The sequence below is a fragment of the Tribolium castaneum genome, chromosome 4 (assembly GCF_031307605.1).
Source record: "Tribolium castaneum strain GA2 chromosome 4, icTriCast1.1, whole genome shotgun sequence".
NCBI classification, from domain to species: domain Eukaryota; kingdom Metazoa; phylum Arthropoda; class Insecta; order Coleoptera; family Tenebrionidae; genus Tribolium; species Tribolium castaneum.
The window spans coordinates 12,173,409-12,199,770 of record NC_087397.1 but is presented as its reverse complement, the minus strand read 5'-3'; the positions used below and the strand labels follow the sequence as shown (position 1 = coordinate 12,199,770).

The 26,362-nt window shown below is 34.2% G+C and overlaps 2 protein-coding genes, 1 long non-coding RNA gene and 1 other non-coding gene across 6 annotated transcripts in view; 2 read left to right on the top strand and 2 right to left on the bottom strand.

Annotated features, from left to right (window-relative positions):
- Positions 1-124: 124 nt before the first annotated feature.
- On the bottom strand, positions 125-2,239 carry LOC103314150 (uncharacterized). 2 transcript variants are annotated; one of them, XR_001575365.2, is made up of 2 exons: positions 747-2,239; positions 125-601 (listed from the first exon to the last, which is right to left on the bottom strand). It is a non-coding gene; the product is annotated as an uncharacterized LOC103314150 (transcript). The 2 variants fall into 2 exon arrangements; XR_010333777.1 differs by having other exon boundaries at positions 919-2,239.
- A 3,332-nt stretch (positions 2,240-5,571) lies between these two features.
- Positions 5,572-9,538, top strand: LOC135265909 (uncharacterized). The gene is made up of 2 exons (XR_010333778.1): positions 5,572-6,638; positions 6,809-9,538. It is a non-coding gene; the product is annotated as an uncharacterized LOC135265909 (long non-coding RNA).
- Positions 9,539-12,629: 3,091 nt separating this feature from the next.
- On the top strand, positions 12,630-15,720 carry LOC103314978 (XK-related protein 6). The gene is made up of 2 exons (XM_008202402.3): positions 12,630-13,302; positions 14,988-15,720. Exons 1-2 carry the CDS (start codon positions 12,690-12,692, stop codon positions 15,584-15,586), a joined length of 1,212 nt encoding a protein of 403 aa, XP_008200624.2. The 5' UTR covers positions 12,630-12,689; the 3' UTR covers positions 15,587-15,720.
- Positions 15,721-15,851: 131 nt separating this feature from the next.
- Positions 15,852-26,362, bottom strand: part of LOC654963 (uncharacterized protein) — a 42,751-nt gene continuing 32,240 nt past the window's right edge. For both annotated transcript variants that reach the window (XM_961432.4, XM_064356284.1), the window contains 4 exons: positions 24,849-24,984; positions 24,592-24,793; positions 19,490-19,967; positions 15,852-16,670 (listed from right to left, as the gene is read on the bottom strand). In XM_961432.4, the coding sequence (XP_966525.2) occupies positions 16,098-16,670; positions 19,490-19,967; positions 24,592-24,793; positions 24,849-24,984 (1,389 nt within the window). In that variant the 3' untranslated portion in view covers positions 15,852-16,097. The remainder of the gene's footprint in view (positions 16,671-19,489; positions 19,968-24,591; positions 24,794-24,848; positions 24,985-26,362) is intronic.

Genomic DNA, 26,362 nt, shown 5'->3' with positions numbered 1-26,362 from the left:
AAAATTTACAGTTGTGTATACATTAATTTTTGATTTATTATTGGAGAAGCATTATGTGCTACAACCGACAAGACTGCGTTTAAGTCTACTCAGTGGAAAAGGGTACAATAAAATAATTTAAAGCTAATGCGTAAGTATTTATTAAAGTTAATTATTGTTCAGTAGTAAAATTATTTGGACAACGTTCGTATCGCGATTGCTTGCATCTCTTCATTTGTAGGCGCAACTAGAGTCATTGATGGTCTCTTGTTTTTTTTCTTGGTGGAATGCAATACGGAATGCAATACACCTCGTTGAGGTGTAATTTTTTTGTTGTTAGGACTTGCACGTGTAGACGGTGTTGTTAGCTCCCTTTTCGTTGCTATTGCTTGCAGTGTGGGTTCTAGAGCTATACACATGTTTTTCGCAGCTTCAAGTTGTTCCATGCAAGTCGCACCTTCTACCAGTTGATTAAAAGTTTCACGCAGTCTCTGCCTTTCTTTGGCAATAAACTGCTTGTCAAACTCTTTGGGGTTTAGAGCTTCATTGACGGTAAGGCCGGTTACAATTCCGGAAACTTCAGAGGCTTTGGAATCTTCGCTGATCAGCAAATTACGTTCATCTGTGTTGAAAACAGGTAGGTATTAACATGTTAGTCCCACCACAAAATCCCCCCTACACCCAGTTTACTACTAATAATTCATAATGACATTATTTTGCACCCTCACCGCTAGGCCCCAGCCCCTAACCTTCCCAAGAAAATTTACCTTCTGTTTTTTTTACAATGATCCCAAAAACGTTGGTGGAGTATCACAGATGATCAAATGACTATAATATCGATGTAACATCATCTGAACCTATAAGAATTTATCTTTTTTGTTCTTCTGATTAAATTTAGGCAGCCAAAAAGTAAAAATGCGATTTAGAGAAGGATATTACCTGACAGACCAGTACTAGCAGTTAGGGAAGTGTTCTGTTGTTTGAGATATCTACACAATAGGTGTATGTGTTTGCACATGTTGAATTTTATACAGGAATCCACACAGCTACAACTGTACTTATGTATGCAAACACCACAATCCATGCACATCAACTTGCAGTTATTACATGAAATACCACCCTCCTTTTCTTCAAGCACGTACACTTCAAAAGAGTTATTTGAAGGAAATTCCCATCCAGCACCGTTTGATACAAGCAAGGCCGTAGAAAGCTTTTGGCTAGTGACATGGCGTGTGCGAAGCTCATTCAATTTGTGTGACAATTTACCCTTAAACAAGACTGTAAGGCGGTTGAATAAACGATCCCTTATAAATTTTTCTATCTCATGTAATGCCTTGTCCAAACGCTTGACTTTTCGTCCACCAAAATAGATATATTTGATGGTTCTGTGCATGCGTTCTATGTGCATGTTGGTGTTTAGCCCGGAGTGTAAACGATAACAATATGCCCAGCAATGCCGATTGTTAATGTAATTATTTTTGAAGTACTCAGCAAACTCGTTAGTCTCTGGGCCATTGGTGATAGTCCTAATGAAGTCATTCAGCATACGCAAAACTGCCGATGCAAGTCAATGCAATTTAACATTTCAAGTTTCAAGACCACTTTAGAACTTTTAACACAGACTTAACCAGCCCAGCCGAAATGAGAAGTCCGTTATGGTCTCCGTTCGTACTGTTCCGACTCCGCTCGCAACATTTCGACTGATCGAACATTTGTAGACCGGCACGGGCCAGACGCTAGTACAGAATAGTGGGGATGAGATAACTCGAAACATGATGCAACCTGTTTAAAGCATGGTGCGCGCGTATGCTTCCCGCCGCGCTGCTAAATTACGTAACTCGATGCAAGCACATTTTTCTTTCCTCGCAAAATTTAAACCGACCGAAAAATTGGAAAAATTGTTGAAGGCACTCCGCGATTTTGAAACCTACAAAAACGCAACCAAGTATTCGGAAAGTAAAGTTATCGTTGGGGACGCCACTGAGCAGTGGCGGCTCGTGATAGTTTGAAATCATTTTAACACACCTTGACTTTAGCGCTATTATATTTTGAAGTTTAACTAAAATTATCCTAACTAATGATGCTTTAAAGGTTGTTATACAGGGTGTATCAGAAATACGCCTCTTAATTTTAACAGGTAACAGAACTCAAAAAATAAAACATCTTTTTGATTTGTAATTTTTCAATAAAAAATTTGCAAATTTGCTTAAAATTTGGGAAACGATAACATACTGAAACGTGTACTCGGGCTAAACAATTTTCGTTATGACAGAAACGGACAATTTAAACAATTTAAAACAACAATGAAAATTACAAACTAATTATTAAACACTGACCGGCTCTCGTTTGCACAAAAGAAAGGAGAAAAATAGTGAAAATTATAAATAAGAATTTTGCAAAATGTTATATAGAAAAGTTGTTGTTTTTGATGAGTTTTATCACGTGGTAAAATTAACACACGTATTTCGGATACACACTGTATGTGTGATTCTTAAACAGACCAGTTAAAGTTTCCCAAAAGATATACCGATTTTACAACTTTTACTTCCTCGTCACTTTATGAAGGATGTGTCAGTCAATTGAGCTATAACAGTAAATAAGAAAGGGCAAAATGAGTCTAGCTTTTTTGGACGAAGTAAAGGAATTTTTGTAATCATATAATAAAAATGTAAAAAATGACAACCGAATAAAATTTAACTGCTCAATTTTGTCAATTTAGCTTAGCTTACAGACCCTAAGAACATTTACATTAAAAGAACTCACACAACCATCTTTGGGATGGTATAAAACAACCTTTTGCGTATGCGGCTTAATTTTTTACATTGGCTTTCAATTTATCTAATTTATCTTTGGATGTTAGTAGTAACCTTTAATTATTGGTCAATGCACAGTCCCCATTATTAGCTCAAATATTGCTTGTAAACAAGTTGTTCTTCCACTTTCAGTCTTTTCATACTCCAAAAAACTGTTGGGTTGATTTTGTATATCTTATGGGGAAAATTACTGATATATATATATATATATATATATATATATATATATATATATATATATATATATATTCATTCATTCATTTTTTGTTAAGTTAAGAAAAGTCATTGTTTTTTTATTTGTTTATTTATTCAGGCATGCATTGAATATTATATTCATATGTTATAGAACCGTTCCTATTTTTATTTTGTTTAGGTCCAGTTTCTGGTACATTAAAATTTAGTTAAATTTTACCTCTGTTAGTTGATAAGGTAAAGCTTATGTGACTGGTGTTGCTATGTTTTAATTAATGTTCGGATTTATTTCTTCGTTAAATTTGTTACCAGAAATTTTTTTTTGTAGCAACAGTAAACGTAAATAATATTTGTATTAGAGCATCAAAATGGCGACACATTTAAAAAAATTTATAAACGTTTTGTGAGTTAGTTATAAGTTATAACTTATAGGTCTTCACACTACGGCATTACAGAATTACTTTGTTCAATTGACCACTCCTAAAGCTTTTATAAATTTTAAAATCTTGAAACCTGTATAAGCAATAACAAAGTATTCTCCTATGAAAGAAAATTGTATATTTTTATACGAGTTTTATACGACTTCTATTGTGGCACGAATGAGTGCCACAATTAGGTCTTTTAAAACGAGTGCAATATACTATTTTTTCTACTTTCTATTTTTTCTATTTTTGGTTTTTGTTTATTTTTACTTATCAAAATCTGTTCAAACTGCTTCTTCTCAATTTTGTTAATAATTATTCGGGCTTTATCAATAAACGACTTGCCGCTGTTGACAAATCACACACTAGATTACAGTGATGACTGATGACACCCAGACCAGCACTGCCAATACAACTCCTAAAAATTTACTAAACGTAGTTATACAAAAGCTCTCTTTCTGCAACTACTTTCGGTTTCACAATGTACAAAAATTTATGAAACCAAAGTATAAAAACATTTTTCTTTATTTTTTAGTGCATCATTTAAATAATAGTTATTTAATTATGTAACAAGTCCGCAAGATAGAGTTTTAGCGGACGAATCGGTTGAGGCGACGAAGGAGCCGAGTTCTTAATGAGATGAGTCCGCTAAAAGTATTTTGCAGAAGTGTTATATACAAACTTTTTTGGTACCAGCTCTCTAAAACAACAAAATTGTAAAATTCTTTACATTTCCAATTTTCCCTCATCACAAGTGCACTCGACCGATAGTCATGGATACGACTAATTTATTGAAACAATAATTTTGTCAAATAATAAATATTGAAGTATGTTTTAAGTTATGTATTTAATATTAAAATAAATATCAAAAAATTTCAGAAAGGTGAACATTAATATTTGAAGGTATTCAATTATTTTCTTTTTTTAAATAGTAATCCCAAAATTCCTATGTTTCCTACGTACCTGGTTAAATTTGACGTAAAACTATGTCATTTTATGCATTTGACAAAAATTATAACCTTGAAATTATTTTCGACATAAACCTCTGACATCAGTTACTAACAAAAATTTTAATAGAAAAGGATAGAAATACATACCTTATCCACATTAGAGTTCCTATATTGGGAGAGCTGGGACACTGAATGTCAATTTTCGAAATTTTGTTTCATATACGTCGGTTGGAATGTGTAAAAAAACAAATTGGGATAGAAATCAGTGGTGTTCACTTGAAATTTGGCGAAAAGTCAAATAAATTTGTCAAAAAATGTTTCCATTTTTCGTCGACTAACTGCGTTTAGAAATAGTTTAGATTGGCAGTCGTCGTTAATTCACTGTTTTTTTTAATATAAACTCTAAATTTTAAAAGAAATTTCTTTGCAAGTACTAGAATTTTACGTCTAAACTCTTCATCATAAAATTTTTTTTCTTAACTTTAAAAAATGGTAATCATCGATGAAAGAGAGAGAAATTGAACCTTTCCTGCCAAGTTTTACGTTTATTATTAACAAACATTTGGAAAAGTGGATTGTCTAAATAATGTTATGTACAAAATCTATGAGATTTTGGGAATTTGTCTATGCATTTATAAAATACGTAGGTACTTGAACCCAGAATTGGTTCTAATTTTTAGGAAAGTTGAACCTGTCGCTGCTTGGCCGCCTTTAGCATCTACGTGAACTTTAGATTCTGTTTCAAATTATAAAGCTATTGGGAATTCACGATTTTGTTACGTTTTTCACAAGAATAGACCTTCAATATCATTTTTTGGGAAATTTAAAAAGACGACATGAAATATGAAGTGTTCTTGATGACGAATTTTTGGGACGAGATGTTTAACTAAAAATTGTGACTGAAAGAAAAGCATTTTTAGCATTGAAGTATGTTTTAAGTTATGTATTTAATATTAAATAAGTATCGAAAAATTAATAAATAATAAATATTGAAGTATGTTTTAAGTTATGTATTTAATATTAAAATAAATATCAAAAAATTTCAGAAAGGTGAACATTAATATTGGTAGGTATTCAATTATTTTCTTTTTTTAAATAGTAATCTCAAAATTTCTACGTTTTCTACGTTCCTGGTTAAATTTGACGTAAAATTGTGTCATTTTATGCATTTGACAAAAATTATAACCTTGAAATTATTTTCGACATAAACCTCTGACATAAGTTACTAACAAAAATTTTAATAAAAAAGGATAGAAATATATATCTTTCCACATAATACAAAATTGGCTCGGTTTGTCGTTCATTGTACCAACTCTCCCAATAAAGGAACACTAGAGTCCGCAAAATGTTGCTATGACGATTTTAAGTACTTGTCCTTTAAAATGACATTTTGCGGAGTCAAAGCAGTTCCCAAAGTAACCATTTTAGAGAGAGTGTACTAAAAAAGCTTTTTTTTAATTCTTTCTCTTTTTTATAAATTGTTTATTTTATGTTGACCTCAAAGTTCAGATAATAGATAAGCCGAGTCATTGGCGGGAAAACGTCCGAATGGTCGCCATTTGCTTGTGCAAGTAACTGTTAGAAACGGTGTTTGTGGCCTTGTGTGGATCTGTTCGCCCTCGTGATACAGTACTTGAGATTATGGGAAATGTCTAGACCAAAGGGAGCAGGGAGCGACTCGCGGAGTGATATGAAGTACCAACGGGGTAGTGGGACGCTATCCCGGGGAGCCGAAGGAAGAACAGCCCAGAGGCAGAGAGAATTAGGCAGTGAAACATCCTGACGTGTTAATTATTAAATTGAATAAATCTTGATTTGAGCGTTGTGATTTTATTTAAACTCAGCATAATGAAGTTTCTAACATCAGAAGTGGGATAGTACGCGATATAAAAACCCAATCTGGCCGAGTGTTAGTGTTAAAGCCACAAAAAGTTTAAAAGTAAAAGTGATTCCTGTAAATGGGCAAAAGGAGCGACAATAACATCGATCATGGATCTCGTTGACCGATGACCGGAAAGGGACATCCGAACTGCGACCGACGTCTGAGCCGACGTTATTATCATTGGTCGACTTCACGGGCGTAAGAACCATGGAGGAGAGGTTCAAGACGCCGTGACGTAGAGGACGCACATTCGAGTACGAGTCCGAGTACGGGATGACGGACGGCCTTGTAGGAACGAAGTCACAAAACCGAACTTTTACCGAGGATGGGACAAGTTGGCACAGGGTGCAGGCCACGATAGGTAAAATGTAAAATGACAAAAGAAACCAACTGTACGCTGGTAAGTGCCTCGGAGTTGAAAGAATTGTAAGTGATATGTCGTACTTGTACTTACTGTATAATATTTTACGAGATAAAAGCGATCATTAGAATTTTTGATACCGACTATAGTTGACACGATTGCAATCAACAGATATTCGTATATTATAAAATAAGTTGCGACGCTTTCAGACAAATAAAAATTCCATTGAATCTGACGCCACGCACTTCCCCGAAAAAAAAAAACGTATCGAATTGCGTAGTCGAAGGGTCGTTCTCAGAATTGACAGATTTCGCTCGTAAAACACTGTTAAGAGAATAAAAATAATTTTAAAATAATTTATAAGCATGGTACCAAGAAGTCTTCATAGTAATGTAATAGGTAATTAAGTTCATTCCAAGACATATCAATCATTATTCCAAGTGCGACCGTATGTATCAGTTATCTTAATGTAGAGTTGGGGCGTATTTAGTTTTCTGTAACCCACCCTGTCAACACTGCGGTTATCTAGTGTTTATCATAGCAGTTTTAACTTGGGGATGTGCATCTTTGTGGGTAAGTTGAGAAATGATCTGACAAAATAAATCGGTGGTTTGAAATCTGAGACTTATTCTAAATAATTTAAAAATCGATTTTAAATTTTAAGAATAATGAAGAATAAAACCTGGTTGATTCTTGATTAATTTTCAGTACTAAAAAAATTAATCTAAGGTAATTAATGTTTTGGTAAGCAGATAGTTTCTCCAACAAGGTGGAACAGGTACCGAGAAGCGGTGGGGATGTGCGAAAAATATGAAACTGTTGCGGTACATTGCTGGCAAGTGTATGAGGTCAAGTGGTTAAAACTTGGAGGCGATATTTTAATTTGCGGCTAAGGGGTGCACTGAAAATTGCAAATGATTGTTTTGAAATGGGCCTCTGAGATGGCAAGATTAACACGATTATGCGGAAATATTTACCGAATAACGTATGACGGTGTGCGCCTATTTATAAGTATGTAAGTAAGTATCTGCGCCTATGATAAAAGTATCAGTTCATGTGGTTTCAAAAGAGGCAATGACGATTAGGTCATTTACGATTATGAAAAAAATATATAAGATTTACTTGAGGTCGAGCTGAGGTATAATATTGGTCCCCAAAGATGCGCCAATTGTTAGAATTGGGTAATTCTAATTTAAGACAAAAAAAAAATGGACGCTCCAAAAAAAAATGCAAATGTTGTCTTAAAAAGGCTAAAAAAAAGATACAGAAAATAAAAAGGTAAAAAAAAAAGTTCGACGCCCGACCGCCGACAACAAACCATCACCGATTGAGGAGCAATTAGAAAATTTTAGACGAATGAAATCCGAAGTACTCATCATTTTGAATGCTGTAGCTACACCACGCGTTCATAGATGGATCGATCAGCAGAAAGTCGATGTTGGAACGACAACATTCCCAATTCGCAATTAGACATCAATGAAAGTGAATGCCTTTGAAGATTCATTCAGGGAGGTTTTAATGAAGTTCGTGCTGCCGTCGACGGGTTGTTCATCACTTCACCAGAAACCTCTAGACATCGGGACTTCTCGTCGCTATTCTTCATTCCGCGACTGATCTTCAGTACCACCCCGGAATATCGCGCGAATTTGCTGGTACCACAATATTCGCTTCCATTTCTTCTTGTCATGACTCGCCAATGCCAACGCCAAAACCACTTGGAAGTGCAGGAGGAGATCTTTGGATTCAGAGTTATATTCACCAGTGCAGCCGTTCTCGAGATCACGAGATTCTGGATCCAAGTTGGAGTCAGGTATTTAGAAGAATGCTAATTACAAAATACTGCGGGTGGCGCATAGACCTGTGTCTTTATTTTGCTTTAGTTTTAGTTTAAAAGGAGGAGCACTGCGGGAGTGGATAAACGTAATAACTCCTGTGTCTTTGCTCTATCCATAAAGGTTTATCACAATTCAGAAATTAGAAATTCTAGCTCCTGTGTCTTTGCTTCAGCATTGCGGGAGGTTAAACAGAAGTACCATTCCTGTGTCTTTGCTGATATGCATTGCGGGAGGCTAAATAAAAGTACTACTCCTGTGTCTTTGCTAAAATGCATTGCGGGAGTTGGAATATGGGCACCACTCCTGTGCCTTTGCTAAGATGCACTGCGGGAAGTGAGGTTTGCCCAAGCGTACGGGGCCCCAAATTGAAGTAAGTTGCGGACTAAAGCGCTTAGTTTTAAGTTGCGTACGTTAGACTTAGAATGCGGATCACTGTGTCTAGTTTTAAGTATCCACGCATTACTTTTTATTTTTATTTCTTTAATTCTTACTTTATTTTGCGGATTCTTGTTTATGTTTTTCGTATGCTTTAGTGATTTTGTTTACATTGTTTTTATTATTCTTACGCATTCTATTTAGCGGTTTTTGTATATGTCGTTTTTATTGTTTTATTTTATTTTGTTGATCCCTGTTCCCTGTTATGAATAATGGTTTTGTGTTATTCTTTTATATTTCTCATTTTTAGGTGATATAAAAAAATTTTTACTGGAATCTCGGAATACTTTTCCTTATTGTTCTAAAGTTTATAAATACACTGAGATATTGTCGTTTAAATGTCCTAAATATTGGTTGAGTTTTAGGCACGAATTGATTATAAGTTCAGATAGAGTGAGGACACTCTGGATGTCAGGAAAGGCCGTGTTAGAAACGGTGTTTGTGGCCTTGTGTGGATCTGTTCGCTCTCGTGATACAGTACTTGAGATTATGGGAAATGTCTAGACCAAAGGGAGCAGGGAGCGACTCGCGGAGTGATATGAAGTACCAACGGGGTAGTGGGACGCTATCCCGGGGAGCCGAAGGAAGAACAGCCTAGAGGCAGAGAGAATTAGGCAGTGAAACAGTCCTGACGTGTTAATTATTAAATTGAATAAATCTTGATTTGAGCGTTGTGATTTTATTTAAACTCAGCATAATGAAGTTTCTAACATAACTATATAAATTAATGATAAATTTTACATTTACCGCTTTACTACCGTTTATCCCAATGTGCCCTAATTAATTGGGTACGTTAATCTGAAAGATTGGCAAAGAAATGGTTGGAGTGTGGAGTAAAAACCCGAGCCAAAAAAATATTATAACGTCGACTCAAAATTTTCTTAAATTCTGCAAGCGAATAGCAATTGAAAATTAATTTTCTCGGCGTAAAATAAATTTCTGTGATCTATGCCGAGAGGATTTGGTCGAGATAGATATGAGCGCGTCCTAGTAATCAAGGTCGTCTCTTTTATGCGTAATTAATAATTAGGTAGCGAAACTTGACCAAAAATATCATTTTTTACGAAGAGCGCCAACTCAGTTATCAATTATCAGTCATCACAATGACTGGAATGTCACAGCGTGCAGTGGGAAAAATCAGAGTAAGCAAAATGGCGAACTACAACTTCAACAAAACTGTTTCTGTTGAAAGACTCGACGAAAACCACGCAGTGTCGAACTTCAAGTTGATTAAAAGTCTAGTTGTCGCTCTTCTTCTTGGAGGCAACATACTCTACGTACAATACATTCTATTTTTCCGGAACGTAATCCGCTGGAGTTACACCGATACAGCATACCTAACAACTCTCTTGATTTATTTCGTTCCTGCTGCTACGAACACATTTTTCAGCATCCGAATACACACAATGAGTGAGAACTCCAACGACACTTGCAATTTTGCAACAACACTGATAGTGACTGGAGTTTTATAAACAAATGGTGGAGGCGGAAGCCGATGCTGATCTTATCAGCACCCTCGACTGCTATCTGCGTGCTGTTTCTCAACTCATTGTCCAATTTGCTGCAATCGTCCACAACAAATGGAGCTTCGACCTAATCTCCGGTGAGTTAAACCAAACAATTAAATTATTTTGTTTAGCTCCTCAAATGTTTTTTATCTGCATAGTCCTGGACCATCACCTCATTTTACGGCTCCCTTCGAAAGCAACAGCGCTGCGAAATCGGATGGACAGCCAAAATTATTTACTACATGTGGCATTTTTCCGTCGTGGGTCAGTCTGTAACGTATCATTTTCTCATTTTTATTTTCTCATATTTCAGGTTCTCGCATTGCTGGTGTTGGGGCTGTTGCGGCTTTTTGGCCAACACACACGAAAATAATGACTGTGATTCATTGGACTCTCATGACAACTTGGCTCCTAAACACCACTGAACCAACTCAATTTTCCAACTTTAATAATTTCTGGCATTTTATGTTCTGTTCTGTTTTCGGGGCCGTTTATTTTTTTAATCCTGTGAATCTCGAAAATCAACCAACACGAGCAAAATATCGTTGGTTTTACCTCATTATGTTTGTGGAAAATGTTGTAGCTAATGTTGGTTGGTTTGTTGAAGACAACGAAGTTACTCTCGTTTGGAAAATAGCGTTCGTTACTTTTAATAAAATTCTTTTTGCGTTCGGGATTGGTTTTATGTTAATTTATTACGTGAAGTTCCACCCAAGTCAAATTCAAGCGAGTTTTGTAACGAGGGAACGGTTCAAAATGTTGTACTTCATCAAGAAACTGCAGTTCAATGTGCTCGTACTTAAATAGGTAACAAATCTGTGTTCAGTATTGATTGACGTACCATTAGATCTTGTTACCTATTATTATTAGCAGCAGAAAAATTAATTTATATAATTTATTGCAAGTTATATCATAGTTTTTGTTTTTAAAATAAATTTGACAGTTCTTTTAAACGCGTACTTTATTTGTAAAAAATATATTCACTCTATGGTAACACACTTCTAAGGAACCACATTTTGGGTTATTTCATACTCTTAGGGCTAACTGCACCGGTATGGCTTAAAATATAAGCTCTGCTTAAGCCTGTCAAGTGAACCGTAAATAAGTACAACTTAAAATTGTATAAAGCTTGAGTTTAAACTAAACCGTACCTTAGGTAGCACTTAACGCTGAAAAATCAATTTAAAAACTCTGTTTGTAAAGAGATCGATGAAAATTGCGTTCTTCTTGACTTGTATGATGAAAAAATTAGTTCGATTGCTTCAAAAAATATTTTCAGGGGAATTCAGCGGAGACGAAGGTTGGATGAAAATCTGGATTCCTGGATTGGATAATGGCGTAGGTAAAAAAAAGATAAATAGACAAAAAATGGTAAAATTTTAGCCATAAAACATTAAGTTTTTACTTTTCAAATAAATAATTATCGCGCTAAATTATGAAACTTTTTTAATCGTTTTTAATTTTTTTATTAAATAACTTTGTTGAACACAAAAACAAGATTTATCAATTAACTAAAAAAACGGGTATAACAATACTGAACAGATTTGTGAAACATACAAACATTAAAAAATAATGAAAACTAAAGAAGTTAACACAATAAGTTTGTAGCTCCAGATTTTTTAAAAGATGACTTTAGGAATTTTTTCAACATTTTTCCCGTAATCTGCACTTGCTGCTCAATAATGTACCACTCAGTTGGTGCGCCAGTTTTTGGGCACCTGTATAATAAACGTAAAACTTGGCAGGAAAGTTCAATTTCTCTCTCTTTCATCGATGATTACCATTTTTTAAAGTTAAGAGAAAAATGTTTATGATGAAGTGTTTAGACATAAAATTCTTTTAATTACAAAAAAATCTCTTAAAATTTGGGTTTCACATCAAGAAAAACAGTGAATTGACGACGACTGCCAGTCTAAATCATTTCTTTATTATTCATAAGCCGAACCGGTGCAGTTAGGCCTTAATCGCATAACGTATAAAAAAATTAAAACAAAAAAGCCAAAAACCAAAACAATGTAAAATTAGATGTAGATGTTATATTTTTACGATAAAGTTACCAAATTTTCATTTTTTATTTCATATCTGAAGCCACATCACTTTTAAACTCCTGGAACCCTTTGGTTTTGCGAAAAATCATTTAAGGGGAAACGCCCAAATTACGGCCATTTTGTTGATAAACCTAATTAGTGATTTTATGATTTACCCTGAACAATCAACACCTGCGCTTGCGTGCCTTTATAAAAAGCTGCCTTTTTTTCATTCACCTTCATATTGTGTACAACTCTTGACGCGACAGGTGCTTGTGTTACACAATGGCCTACTACCTTTTTAACAAGGACCCTAAGTTGATGGATCCCCTCGAACTTAAGGGTAAACTGCGTGAAGAAGTATCCTTATTAAAACTCGCTACACTGTTTGCGGTTGCACTTTTTCAATTGTGCACAATTTTCAAAGCCCAAGATCAGCTCTTCGCTACCAGTTTTGCTGACAATGAAATTTTAACAGTGGTCATTTCTTTCATTTCTGGGGGTATTACTTTCATCTTCAATGCACGAATCTCAATACTGAAGAAGGAAAATTATTGTGGTGTTATATTTTTGGCTTTCCTGTGCACGTTGATAAGCAGCACAGTCTTATCAGTTTGCCGCGGCTATACTGGCGTTTTTACGCAATCAATCGCGCCATTATTGCAGTTTCTGCAACTACAGAATCTGTTCCGTTATATGTTCGTTTGTGAATATGCGATTCGATGCAAAAAGGCCACTTGTGACGAAGAACAGAAAAAAAATTATTACTCGATGGTTGATGCTGAAGCCGATGTCGCGGTTGTCTTCTTGTTGGACTGCTTTCTACGAGAAGTGCCCCAGAAAGTCGTTCATGTGGTCCGACTTTTGCAAGGGCACATTGACATCACGACCATTTTGTGTAAGTTATAGGTAACACAAAAAATACGCCGAAGGATACCCCAAAAAATTTCGCTTGCAATTACCTAAATAAAATGAAAAATACTGAAAAGTACTTAATGTTGTTGAAAACTGTATTCGTTTGAAAAAGGCTCAAAAATTAACCCAACTAAAATCGAACATTTTTTTGAGGAACATACCATACGATCATTTGAATTCCGGCAAATCGTAGATTTTGTTAATTTTATACTTAATAAAACTTCAGAGAAAAACAACACAATTTCTACGAGGTTTATGCCCAAAAATTTGCAAAAATGCCTAAAAAATGAATTTTAAGTCATCATGACGTCATAGGCCGAGAACTGCCTACTAGCTTTCTGATTGTCTCACTATGACAATAACGCGTATCCTTGATGCAAGCGCAGATCAAAAGTCAGGTTAGGATCATGTTCATATAACGTTTAGCGTGTTTTTAATGGTGTGTGTAAACAATTATGTGATGACAATAAGCAAACATAGCATAAACAATATAAGAAATTCAAAAATTAACCTAAATTAGTTTATACAAATCATGAAAACCAGCGCCCAGGCCATCTTTAATCATTCAATCGGCCGTTCTTCAATCAGTCAATCGTTGGGAAAGTGGAAATACTTGATATAGTCGTATGCGTTTACCGTGAATGCGCATGCGCGGTTTGAAATGGGAGTGGCTCGGCCTACTAGGACACGCGATTAAAACTTGCTTTTTAGGCCTTAATATTGAAAATCTATGAAAATAGAAACAAGAGTAACCTAATTTTTTATGAATTTTACAAAAATTCAGATAAAAAAATGCGGGACGGGCCCATTGGAGTAGGCTTTATCAGTCTTTTAACTTAAATGAAAATGCCGATTGACAATTAGTCAAGCTGAAATAATTATGTTTTGAACGGTAATACCTATAGTTTTTCAATCACAAAACCACCTTTAATTATAAGTTCAAATGATCGCATGATATTTTTAATAAAAATGCTGTAATTTTTCGGTATCTAATTATATCAACAATAAGCCTAAAATTCACGAATTGACGCAAAAACCTGATGATATTCTGTTATTTCAATCTAGAGGTATACTCTCTGCGGTATACCTACCCCTAGATTTAAACAAATCAGAATACAAAATAAATAGCGGAAATAAAACGATAAAACGTTGATCAAAATCATTTAAAAACTGGGAGAAACCATGAGGACATAATAAATGTTACAGGAAATAAGGTGTACCTATAAATAGTTTACACCTCAATTCAACTCGATTTAAAAAATTATATTTGTTGTTTGCTTTAAATTTACCTATTTAGATATTTTGTTAAATTTGGTATAAATTGATCACTAGGCTTATTTTATTATCATTATCAATGATTATTCAAGAAAGGTACTGAAAATCTATCATTTTTCCTTGAAACAATTAACGTAATTGTGTCACTACATGTAAGTACGAGCCAATAATAATTTAGAATCAGGGGCTTCCTAATAAAAACACTAGACAGCGCCCAATAATAGACGAAAAAAGGGTCAGACCCTCTCTTTCCCTTTCTGCTATAGGTCCCCCACTTTGTAGTAGGGCGGCCGAAGGCGTGTTATTTACTCTTATTGTCTCACGTAGACGTTGTGTATTGTGTGTTGCGGACATCCAGGCGTACAATTTTTAATATTTTATGTTTTTTTTCAGGTTTGGACCAAATTCCTTTTATCATATCTCTGGCTCTACAATCCTGGACAATTACGTCCTATCACAAAAACATTAAAAACCAACAGAGCAACGCCATTTCGTACCAAACCATGGCCGTTTATTTCCTATGGAATTTGTGCGTTTTACTTCCAAGGATTATTTGCATTGGGGCCGCAATTTCTTTATCGTTTTTCTACACAAGCATTGCCATAACAATTCACTGGATTGCCTACACGTTTTGGCTTTATGGAGATATTAAACCTTTAAAGTTTTACAACGAAAGTCGAATTTGGCACTTTTTGTTTTGCTCAGTTTTTGGTGTCGTCTATCTTTTTAAACCAGTGAACTTGCAAAGAGAGACGATGCGAAATGTTTATGTTTGCTTCTATGCGATTTCTTTCGTAGAGAATACAAGTGCCTTAACCGTGTGGTTCATAAGCGACAGTTACTCAAGTTTAAACTGTAAGATTTTGTTTACTGTGACGACTACAGTTGTTTTTATTCTTGGAATTCTTATCATGATTTTGTATTATAAAACATTTGAACAAAAAATCGGAAAGACAGAAGAAGAGAATGATATTGAGATATGCATAGTTTAGTATCTGTTCATTTAATTTTTATTAGTATTTATTTAGAGTATTTTATTTAGTCTTGTAGTGTACTTAGTTTTAGTTTTAGTGTTTTTACTGTTTTTTTTTTTAATAAACATATTAAAAAAATGGTTTTATTCCCATTTGTAAGTTAGTTTTTTGTCTGCTTTTTCTCTGGACAGCTTCGTCTGCTTGCTTTTGCTCTTTAACTCTAACGTCTTTTATTGTTTTTTGTTTGTTGTTATTTCATTTGCGCTAATAAATGAAACTCCGCTTTAGATAACACTTTTATTTGTATATACACGTAACAATGTTAAATACTAGAACCTATAGGAATAATGGTAAAAATTACGTAAATAGCTTCAGTGATAATACTTATTTACAATGAGTAGGTAATAAATAATGAAAAAGAAAATCACATGTCATCCTTAAAACTACAATAATCATGTTTCTACTGCAAAGATAACTTGAATACTTTTAACTCAAAATGTAGACAAAGCAATCTACACGAGAAAAAATACTACAGTTCGATAGTTTGTGTCAAATCACCGCCAGGTAGTTGCTTCTTCCCAGTTTTGTCCAACTCGAGTTCAATCGTCAAACTCTCAACTTCGGCTTCCAAAGCTCGCGTTCTCCGATACATCTGCACATAATTCATCTGCAATTGCCTCTGGTACCGCAACACTTTCTCCTTTTCCTGCGCCCAAACCACCCTCTCGTTTTCAAAATCTTTCGTTTTCGAGGCAATTTCTTGCTTCAGTTTCGCTAAACTCGAACAGGAACACTCGATTTCGAGGTCTTCCTGCGATATCCGCTGCGATCTTCCTGGTTCGACACTTCCATACTCGCTGAGGGACATGTCAGAGAGCTCCTCACGCAACCCGCGAATTTCTTCCTTGAGATCATCGATAGTTGGCGATTTGTTCTCCAACCTTGCAAGCTGTTCCTTCAGAAGCTTAATTTCGGCGTCTTTTTCCTCCGACTGGTGTCGTAATTCGGAGATTTCCGCCTCACGCTGGTCCAGTTGTTCGCGGAAGTCGCGGTGTTCTGTGCGGAGTTGGAGGAGCTCCTGGCATTTGGCGGTTTGCTCGTTCTAAAATATATGTAATAAATATATTTGAGTTTATAGTTTTAAGCACGTTTAAGCGTCGTCTGCGTTGATTGACAGCATGCACTTGTGTTTTTTGGGTTGCATATTTTTTATTTATTTTTTTAAACTAAATCAAATATATATAAAAATGATTTTATACACAAATATAGCAATTAATTCATTTTGAAATATATAGATTTACATTTGAGTCACAGAGTTTAAGTATGCTTCAAATTCCCAAATTTCTAAGAGCATAATCAAACATCACAGTAATTGTTTATTATTCCTTTAATATTTCGAGTCCTTGAGTCTTATTCCTTCACCATTCATTTACAATTCACAATTAAGTGCATTTAAACACTTCATTATATCAGAATTATGGGTACCACCTACTTTTAAATCGATTTGTAGACCAAAATCAAAACAAAATAGTCTAGAAATCACATAGATTTTAACAAATCACTCTGAAGATTTAGCTTTCTTAGCGGTTTACTTTCCGAATTAATCCAAAAAGAAAAAATGAGTTATTGTTTAAGAATTCAGCAGCTAAAACGAAACTGGATTTCCAAATGATATGGGTGTAGTTTGTATCAAATGATTTTGAATCATCAGCATAGTGCAGGCTTTTCTATCGGTTTACTTTCCGAATTAATCGAAAAGACAAAAATTACTCGAAAGAGTATTACTAGCAAAAATGGAACTGCATTTACCACCAATTTTTTATACATGTTTTAAAATGTTTTCTCAAATTGAAGAGTATATCCTGAATAGGTCATTCTTTCTTCTAATTTTAAATTATGCTGTATTTCCAATTATTTGTGGAACATAATTCATTAGTTGATGTTAGCGATGTTAAAATTCTTTGGATCACTCTGTCTAGTGAGGAGTATTATTAATTTCCTTCGGTTTTAAATGTTTAAAATGATACGATATTACTACATTATTACATTCGAGATTTTGTCGATTGTTAAAAGCTCGGTTAATAATTAAATTACAGGTGTTTTTGATGGCAATGGCGCTACAGAGGCTAGGGCATATGCGGAAAAGTTTCTTAATCGCATTGTAGCGTATTTCGTGACAACAAATTTGGTAAATTCGCTTTTAATAAAATTTAATGTTTAAATTTTAAATTTTAGTTTCGTATCAATAACTCGATAATGAAGGACAATCGGACAATTTTCCACTCTTAACTTTCGATTTGTTTTAGTCTTCTGAAGCAAACCCTAAAAGCACGGGCGTCAATTTTGAGACATCCTGTATAAAGTCTGTCCACTAGCCCAAAATCGTAATTTGTCAAAATGTAAAATTCCAGTAGATGACGTGCACGTCACGCTCTAAAGGAAATTGTAATTATTAAAATTTGAAAATTTATGTAAAATTATTGTCACAATTGTTGACATGATTGACAAAATATTGATCTGACGCACAAATAATCCGTTTTTTCAGCTTAATAAACGTAATATCATTGTTTCAAACTTTACATTGAATTACTAAAATACCAAGTATCTGTAATTGTTATGTTCCGAACTGTGAACATGTTGAGAAAGACGAAGTCACCTACTTTAAATCCGTTGTCTGCGTTTATTGTCAGTAATCTATCTCTTATTCTATGGTAATATAAAGTCTATCCAGTGTCCACTCATCCACTGGCAAAAATGGCCGTTTGAGGGAGCGACAAGTCGACGTTCCAATGGAATCTATTTATTCTGGTTTGAATCTTTGCTAAATTTTGTTCGCAAAAACAATGCTTTTATGTTTTTTGGGTTGTCTACTTTTTGTTGTATTTTTTTAATAAAGGAGTACATAAAAAATTATGATATTTTATACGCAAATATGGTAGTTACTTATTTTTTAAATATAAAGATTTGGAGTTAAGGTATGACCAAAATTTCCAAATTTTTAAAAGCATAATCAAACATCACATTACCTGTTTTTTATTCTTTTAATATTTCGGATCCTTGAGTCTAAATCCTTCACAATTCATTTACAGTTCACAATTTATTGTATCTAAACAGTTTATATGTCAGAGTTATTGAGTAGCCCTACTTTTAAATCGATTTGTACACAAAAATCAAAACGGAATAGTCTTGGAATACCTAGATTTTAACAAATCACTCTAATGATTTTAAGTTTTACTAACGCCTTACTTTCCAAATTAATTGAAGTGACAAAAAGAAACTGAAACGAGTAATCACTTTAGTATTCAGCAGTAAGAATGAAACTGCATTTGGTACCATTTTATGCTCGTTATTTTTCAAACGTTTTCTCCATTTATAGAGTATATCCTGAGTTGGTACGTACATTCTTTCTTCTGCTTTTGAATTTTCAGAAACTGATTTAAAGTAGGTAATTTCATTGATCTCGACTTATAATTTGGAACATTTGGCATTATAATAATTCAATACAAAGTCTGAAACAATGATTATTAAGCTGAAAAAATTAATTATTTCTGCGTTAGATCAACATTTTGTCAATTATGTCAACATTGTCAACAACTGTGACATTAATTTTCCTTAAATTTTCAAATTTCAAGAATTACAGTTTCCTTTGGAGCGTGACGTGCGCGTCATCTACTGGAATTTACGATTTTGACAAGTTTTGGGCTAGTGGACAGACTGTCAACTGAGTTGTCAATCAACGCAGACGACGTTTGTAATAACTAACAAGAATTACGTATGTACGCAAAATTTCAGTTCATTCGGATAATGACAATTCTTTAAAATTTGACTCGCGAAATATGAAAGAGACACCAAAGCAAGTTAAGTAAAGCTTGTAAGTAATAAAAAAATCCACTTTCGAAATTAATTAGTTGCGTTACTCACTTGATAATCCTTCAACTGTGACTTTAAGAGTGAAATCTCGCCGGTTTTTTGGCAGAGCCCCCATTCGGTCTCCTCCAGACGCCCCCTGAGCGCGTTCACCTCCTGCTTGAGCCTCTCGCTTTGGCAATTGGCCCTTTGTGTCTCGGCACAGAGCCGCTTCTTGTCCTGTTGCAGCTGGTAGGTCTGCATCATGAGCATCTGCTCGAGTTTGAGCGCCTTCTGAGCGCTGGTTCTCAGTCTGTTTTCGTGGACCGTTTTGAGTCTTCTGAGTTCGCGCTCCCAGACCTTTTCCTTCTCTTGGTAGACGCGGAAAATGACTTGCTCGTTGTGCTCCATCGTTTGGCGGAGGTAGGCGAGTTCGGAGTCTCTGTCGCGCAGCGCCGCCTCCAGTTCGGACACTCCTGAGTCGGATGGAGACGGCGTCAGGTCGAGGAGACTTCCGCCGCCCGCGCCCGATAGACGATACGACGCTTTGTTCCTACACACGACAACAAACAACTATTGTAGCGATGTGGATACATCCGTTATGAATCTTTCAACACCGGAACGGATTGCGAAGGTGCACCGAGGTGGGAAAAATCACGAAGAAATCAAGCTTCGTGTTCAGTTAAATAAGCCTTCAGTTCAAATCAAAAAAATTTAAACACAATTTTACATAAAAATATCCTTTTGATTTTTTTCATATTTTTCAAATAACAGAGTTAGGGTGTTTTGAAGATCAGTCGCGAGCATTAAACTTTAGTCGTCAACGTCATTCTAAAATTTTTTGCTGCAATCACTAACAATTAACAAAACAAATTACCTAGTCAATGTTAGTTAATATGACCTATTATTTTAATAGTAAAACTATACGGAAGTAAAACCTCTTATTTTAACAGTAAAAAGTATTTCGCTGCTAAAGACGAAACAATTATTGACAATCGTTTGCCATTTTTATTTATGTTATTTAATATGAGTATTTTTTGTGGGCACAAAATCTGTTAACGAATAAAACAAATGCACCAACTTAAAATGTCAAAAAGTTGTCCGAGTTTTCGAATATTCTAACCTAGAACAAGCTATTCCAATATAATATTATTACCTATACGAGTTTTATAAGACGTTCTATCATGGCACGAATGTTTAACTGCCACAATTAAGTCTTATATAACGAGTGTAATATACCATTTTTTCTATTTTGGTTGTTTGTTTTTAATTAGTTTATCTTTAGCTTTATCAATAAACGACTTGACGCTGTTGACAGATCACACACTAGATTACTGTGATGCTAATGACTGATGACACCCAACCCTAAAAATTTATTACAAGGAGTTGCACAAATGTTTTATTTTCGTTTTCACAAAGAAAGTAGAAAAAAAGTAGAAAAAACTTTTTTAGTGCTCGCGACTGCCTAGAAATTCATCATAAAACTGATTCTTATACATATAAAAATCTTCCGATGAAAACGAATGCAAAGGTCGGTTTTTGATTTGGAATTGCCTTTATTATGAAAAAATGTTATTGTAAAAAAAATTTGAAAAACTAAAAGTAGGCAAACTTTGCGTTCACATCCTTATATCTTTCTACTGGATACAGATAAAACTTTGTTTTCTTGCAAAAGATTTTTCAACCAATGTATAGACTTTAACGTTCATAAACTAACCGTTATTTTATAGTTGAAATTGCGTTTTGGATTAAAATAGCCGGTTTGGTTGTTTTAAACTTTAGGTAACTTAAATAAAAATTTTGGTTAGGATAAAAGAAAACTGAAAAAAATGCAGTTCTTTTGTAACTCCTCTGATTTGTATAGCAAAATTTTCAAATTGCAAGAATTTGAGAGACGAGGAAAAATAAAGCAAATAGTTTAAATAAATTTTTAATGTTAAATTAATTATTATTTCACTTTAAAGTTCTATTGCAAGTTAACCTTTGTAATGTGATACTGTCAAGCGTTTTTTTTTTGCAAACATATCAATGTCCTAAAAATGGTAAAAGATCAAACAAACAACGTAAACATTCAGTAAACAATAAATTAATGTTGCGTCAAAAATTGTTTATTTACTTCTTATTGCTTAAATTACTTGAAATTGATAAGAATTTCGTTATTTAGTCAAAAAAGTAACAAAATTCAAGCGTTTTAGGACATAAAAATTGTTTTCGGCGTGTCATTATTAGATTTTTTTATTAACTACCGTTTTTTTATTCTTAAAATAGGCAGCAAATTTAAAAAATGAACAGGGCTTGAATTCAACTCTATCTTGAGCGCATATTGCAATAATTTTAAATTGCAATAACTTAGTGCATGTAATTTTATTTATTTTATTTCATCTCAGTTATATCGGAATCGATATTCAGAAATAAAAAATTTCTCGAATCCTACAAACATCGGTTTGGAAGTTACCTGAAATTCTAAAAAAATCGTAGGTGATTTTATTGTATAGAAAAAAATTAACTTGACCAATTTGTAAACTGTTTGATTGTAAGTTTTTTTTCACTCTTATTTAATTTACAGTTTGATATTGAAACACTATTTTCTTCCGGTATAATTTGTCAATTACTTTGTCAAAAGAACTTGATCAGGTAAGGCTTCTAAGTTTCTAAACCAAGTTATCAGTCATAACTTGGACGAAAATTCCCGATAAATAATGTCACAACAAAACAAATAAACTAATAGGATAAAACTTTTTTCAAGACAGATTAGATATCCGTTATGTGTAATGTACAGGGTGTCCGATTTCCGAGCTCCACCATGGGAGCTCATTTTTAGTTTTTGAATTATTGAAAAAAAAACGACGATTTGTAGTTTTCGTTTTTATTTTTTCAGGCGAAAACTAAAAGAACTAGACGTTTTTAACTAGAACATGCTGATCAAAATGGAGAAAAAAGCATTTTTGCGAAGAGTGCTTTGAAAAAAACGCCAACAATTTTGTTTATAAACAAACTAGATTTCAGGGTTTAAGTGAATTTGGATCTGGAAGGTTCACATTTCCGCCAAGGTACTTATTTAAAAACTAAGAAACATAATTATTAAGCAAAATTGTTGACGTTTTTTTTTTTCAAAGCGCTACTTGTAGGTAATAACGCTTTTTTCTTAATTTTAGTCAGCATGTAAGATTCGATCATATCATGTAATCAGAAACAAAAAACTTTTCAAAAATACAAGTTTCAAATATGGTGTCTACAAGGAAAACCAAAGTTGAGTGTTGAAACTCTGACATCAAGAACGCCTTGGAAAAGACGGTGACAGATATAGAAAATCTTGTAAAAAAAGTGTCTGAAAAAGATCCATCTTAAAAACGTCTAGTTCCTTTGGTTTTCGCATAGCAAAATTACAGGGTGTTCAGCCTGATATCTCAGATATTTGTCAACGGATTTTTATGAAATTTAAAATGCAGATATTTTACAAGATAAAAATTAAAATCCAATTAATGCAACAACTTAAGTCTTAAAAACGTAATTTTTACATGCCTTTTTCAAATGTTAAGCTCTTTAAGACTTATATTAAAAAAATTATAGTCAGTGAAAAATTCTGTCAGAAAAAACTCGTTCGTGGAAGACGTCTGTTTAGCGAGAAAAATGAGAAACAAACTGTTAAACGTAGGTATAGATGCAAAAGCGTACATCTCTATGAGACAATTGAGCACTACCATTGAATTTTGGTCAATCCTACTCGCAGAAACGTAACTATCACGCAAGAGATATTTCACAATTATCTCTCACCCATACAAAGTTAAAAAACAATATTTTTGTCTTACTTTTGGTACTGGATGCTTTAATTCTTTCAAAAAGGACTAAAAGACTGAACAACAACTGAAAAATTCTAGACATTTAAACATTCAGGACTTTGGAAATGTTTCGTACACTGCTGATTGGATTCTCTTCAAAAGCTTGAATTACAGCCCCAATTATTGCTTCGTTTCCAGTGACGTGTTTTGTCCTCACTCGATTTAGTTCAGGTACGCTTCCTGTGTCTTTAAATTATCGACGATTTTTTTAACTTTAAATTTCATAAATAACATTTTACAAAAAGTCCAACGACACTTTCAACAACACAGAAATTTCAGCCACTGTTGTTGGTTTTTAAAGTAATTTCACCAAATTAAAACAATTTTACTTTTCAGACAGCACGCACACTTTTGACAGTTTTTTTCAGTGGTACACAAAATGCCGTATAGAAATGCTTCATCAATTGTTTCAAAAGGTGACTGCCTAAATTACTATCAAAATTTGGATTAAGTTTTTAACGACAAAATTTAATTTTTTTCTTGGATCAGCCGAGCGATTTGGTTAATTTTTTGTGTGGCCATTTACTTTTCGGGGTTTAATGATCCAACGGTAATTTGGCTTAATTTTAAATAAAAGTAATGTGTTTCAAAATCTTATTTTTTAACTTGAGGTCATTTTTTGCCCCTAATTGAAAGACCATCTCCTAAAATATGTGCATTTTAAATTTCATGACAATCGGTTAACAAATAACTGAGATATTAAACCTGAAGTCTTATCTGAGAGCGCCTGTATAAACGAAAGTTAGATTTTTTTTATTTTGCTCAATATTTCCAAAACTAAAAATAGCACATCAAATTTTTATTTAACCGACCTCGCATCTCATATAATAACTGAGATCCCAATGGTGGAGCTCGAAAAATGGACACCCTGTATACAAATAATTTTCGTAACGAAAAAACTCGTACAAATTTATTTTTAGTCATACTCGTAACATTGCGATACAAGAATGAGTCGTGTTTACGTTCTGACCGTTTAGTAACACCCCTTTAGGTCAAGTAATGCCGTTTTCAGCAGCTCGCTAAAATTCACCAAATTATGTCACCTGTCATTTTGTACGTATTTGTCACTTTATACGTATTTCTTCTTTCTTATTAGACAAACTGTTTCAAAATAAGGACAATTACAAATCAAAAAACGACTTTTTGAATCAATTTCTAATTTCAATTTCTAACCACCATTTTGATTTAAAACTTTTTGTTGTAAGTACTTGACTGTAGTTTTTATGAAAGTGCAAGTTTATTTGATTAAACTATTAGTATAATTTCGAACCGAGGTTTAAACAAGAGAATTCCATTCATGGCCAATGTTTTTCCGGTTGGTTCTAAATACATACTTACATCATCGAGCCATCGGCTGTCGAAACGGGCGATTTCCTCACGCTTTCCAGGCTGTCGTAATTGACGAGCTTATGCGGAAGCGACGTCAGGGAGCTCATGGCAAGCGGCGGCGAAGAGGAGGAGGCCGAAGGACACGAGGAGCGCAATTTTCGGTCGAGGGAATAGTTTGAAGTTGCGGTGGGCTGTCGCAAATCATTGGTGCCTATAAGAAGAGAGCGAATTAGTGAAGAATTCGAGTACAATAGCCCAGCACTCACTTCCATACAGAGTCAGGCGCGAACCGGGTCTTGTGAGGATAGGCGTTGATCCGTATCGTTCTCCTGCTAAACCGAATCTTGCCGCAGGTGTCATGGCTGCAGGTTTAAAAGCGATCGGTCGAATCACTACCTTACCCTGAAAGAAGAAAATAAAACCGTAAAGCGATATGCTGCTGATTTTTGTTGGTCGCTTTGCGATGGTGTGGTGCCGAGCCGAACGGACAATAAGACGACCGGATTCGAGGCCACTTTAAATTCGAACGTTTAGAGGCAATTAGCGCCTACCCCGGCGCCCGGAATGCAGCCAAATTAAGCCCGGAATTGCGCCAAACTGCAATTGCTAAAGAGCCCAACCCGCGGTGTTTGCTTTCCTCTATTACTCTATCTATTACAGACACCGTCACACAAAATTATTGAAAATGTACCCATGAGAAAATAAACAAATATGTGTGCCCAGGAAAAAAAGATTAGATAAGATTCCATTTGACTTCACAAGCAAAAAAAAAACGAATCTGAAACTTTGTATAGATTTTAATATTACTACATTGAACACTGAACACTTCACTGAATTATAATTAACTTAAACGTTGTTTAGTAAACAACTATGATTCACTTGTAAAGTGAAAAATATCTAGGATTTATTGTGACTTGTCGCAGTTTAATTTTTCACGTCTTAGATAGATTATAAGTGATAATTGATAATTATTAAAACCAATTACTTTCGGTTCACTTTCATAAAAACCATGGTGGTGCAAATAAGGTACTCTTAGCATTAGCTTTTATATGAGTTGTCATGGTAACAGTTTCGCCATTTGCACCACAATGGTTTTTATAAAAGTGAACCAAGTATAGTTTCTGTAAACCGACCCTTCAACATAATGGGAAAATACAGTGATGGTCTTTAATCAGTTCGTTATATCAAAGGTTTTTTTACTTACATACGAAATAAATAAAAATCTATTAAAAAAAAACATGAATCAGTGAAACAGTAAATTGTATACTGTGTGAAGTATAAGTAAATATATTGTTAAAAAGGGTTGAGGTTGAACTCAAAAGTGAAAATAGTAAAAAATAACTCAACTTGCTTTATCCGAATATTTCTAGTTTCTGAGGTAGGTAAAGAGAAATTTCTTTGGTCGGCGAATTAAATTGGCACCAACAAAAATTTTAATCAAATCTGATCTCTGAGCTTAGTTCTTTAAAGCCACAGCCACACAAAAACAAAAATGATAAAAATGTAATCTTTGAAAAAAGTATTCTAGTTGACAAATTTTAAGGGGCCGAAGTGGAGGTTGCAATCTATATACAGGCAGTTCCGTTTAAACCCCACATTAAAAGTATTGAAAGTTCTAACAAAGATATTTATTTGAAAGTTGGTACCCAGCCATAATTGGTTGAGTTCTGCTCAATGGAAGTATTTTCAAAATGACGGCACTTCCGGTTACACCGGAAGTCACTAACATCTTTGTTATTTTAAATGAAAAGCTATGTTTTTCACTGCATTTTTGGATTAC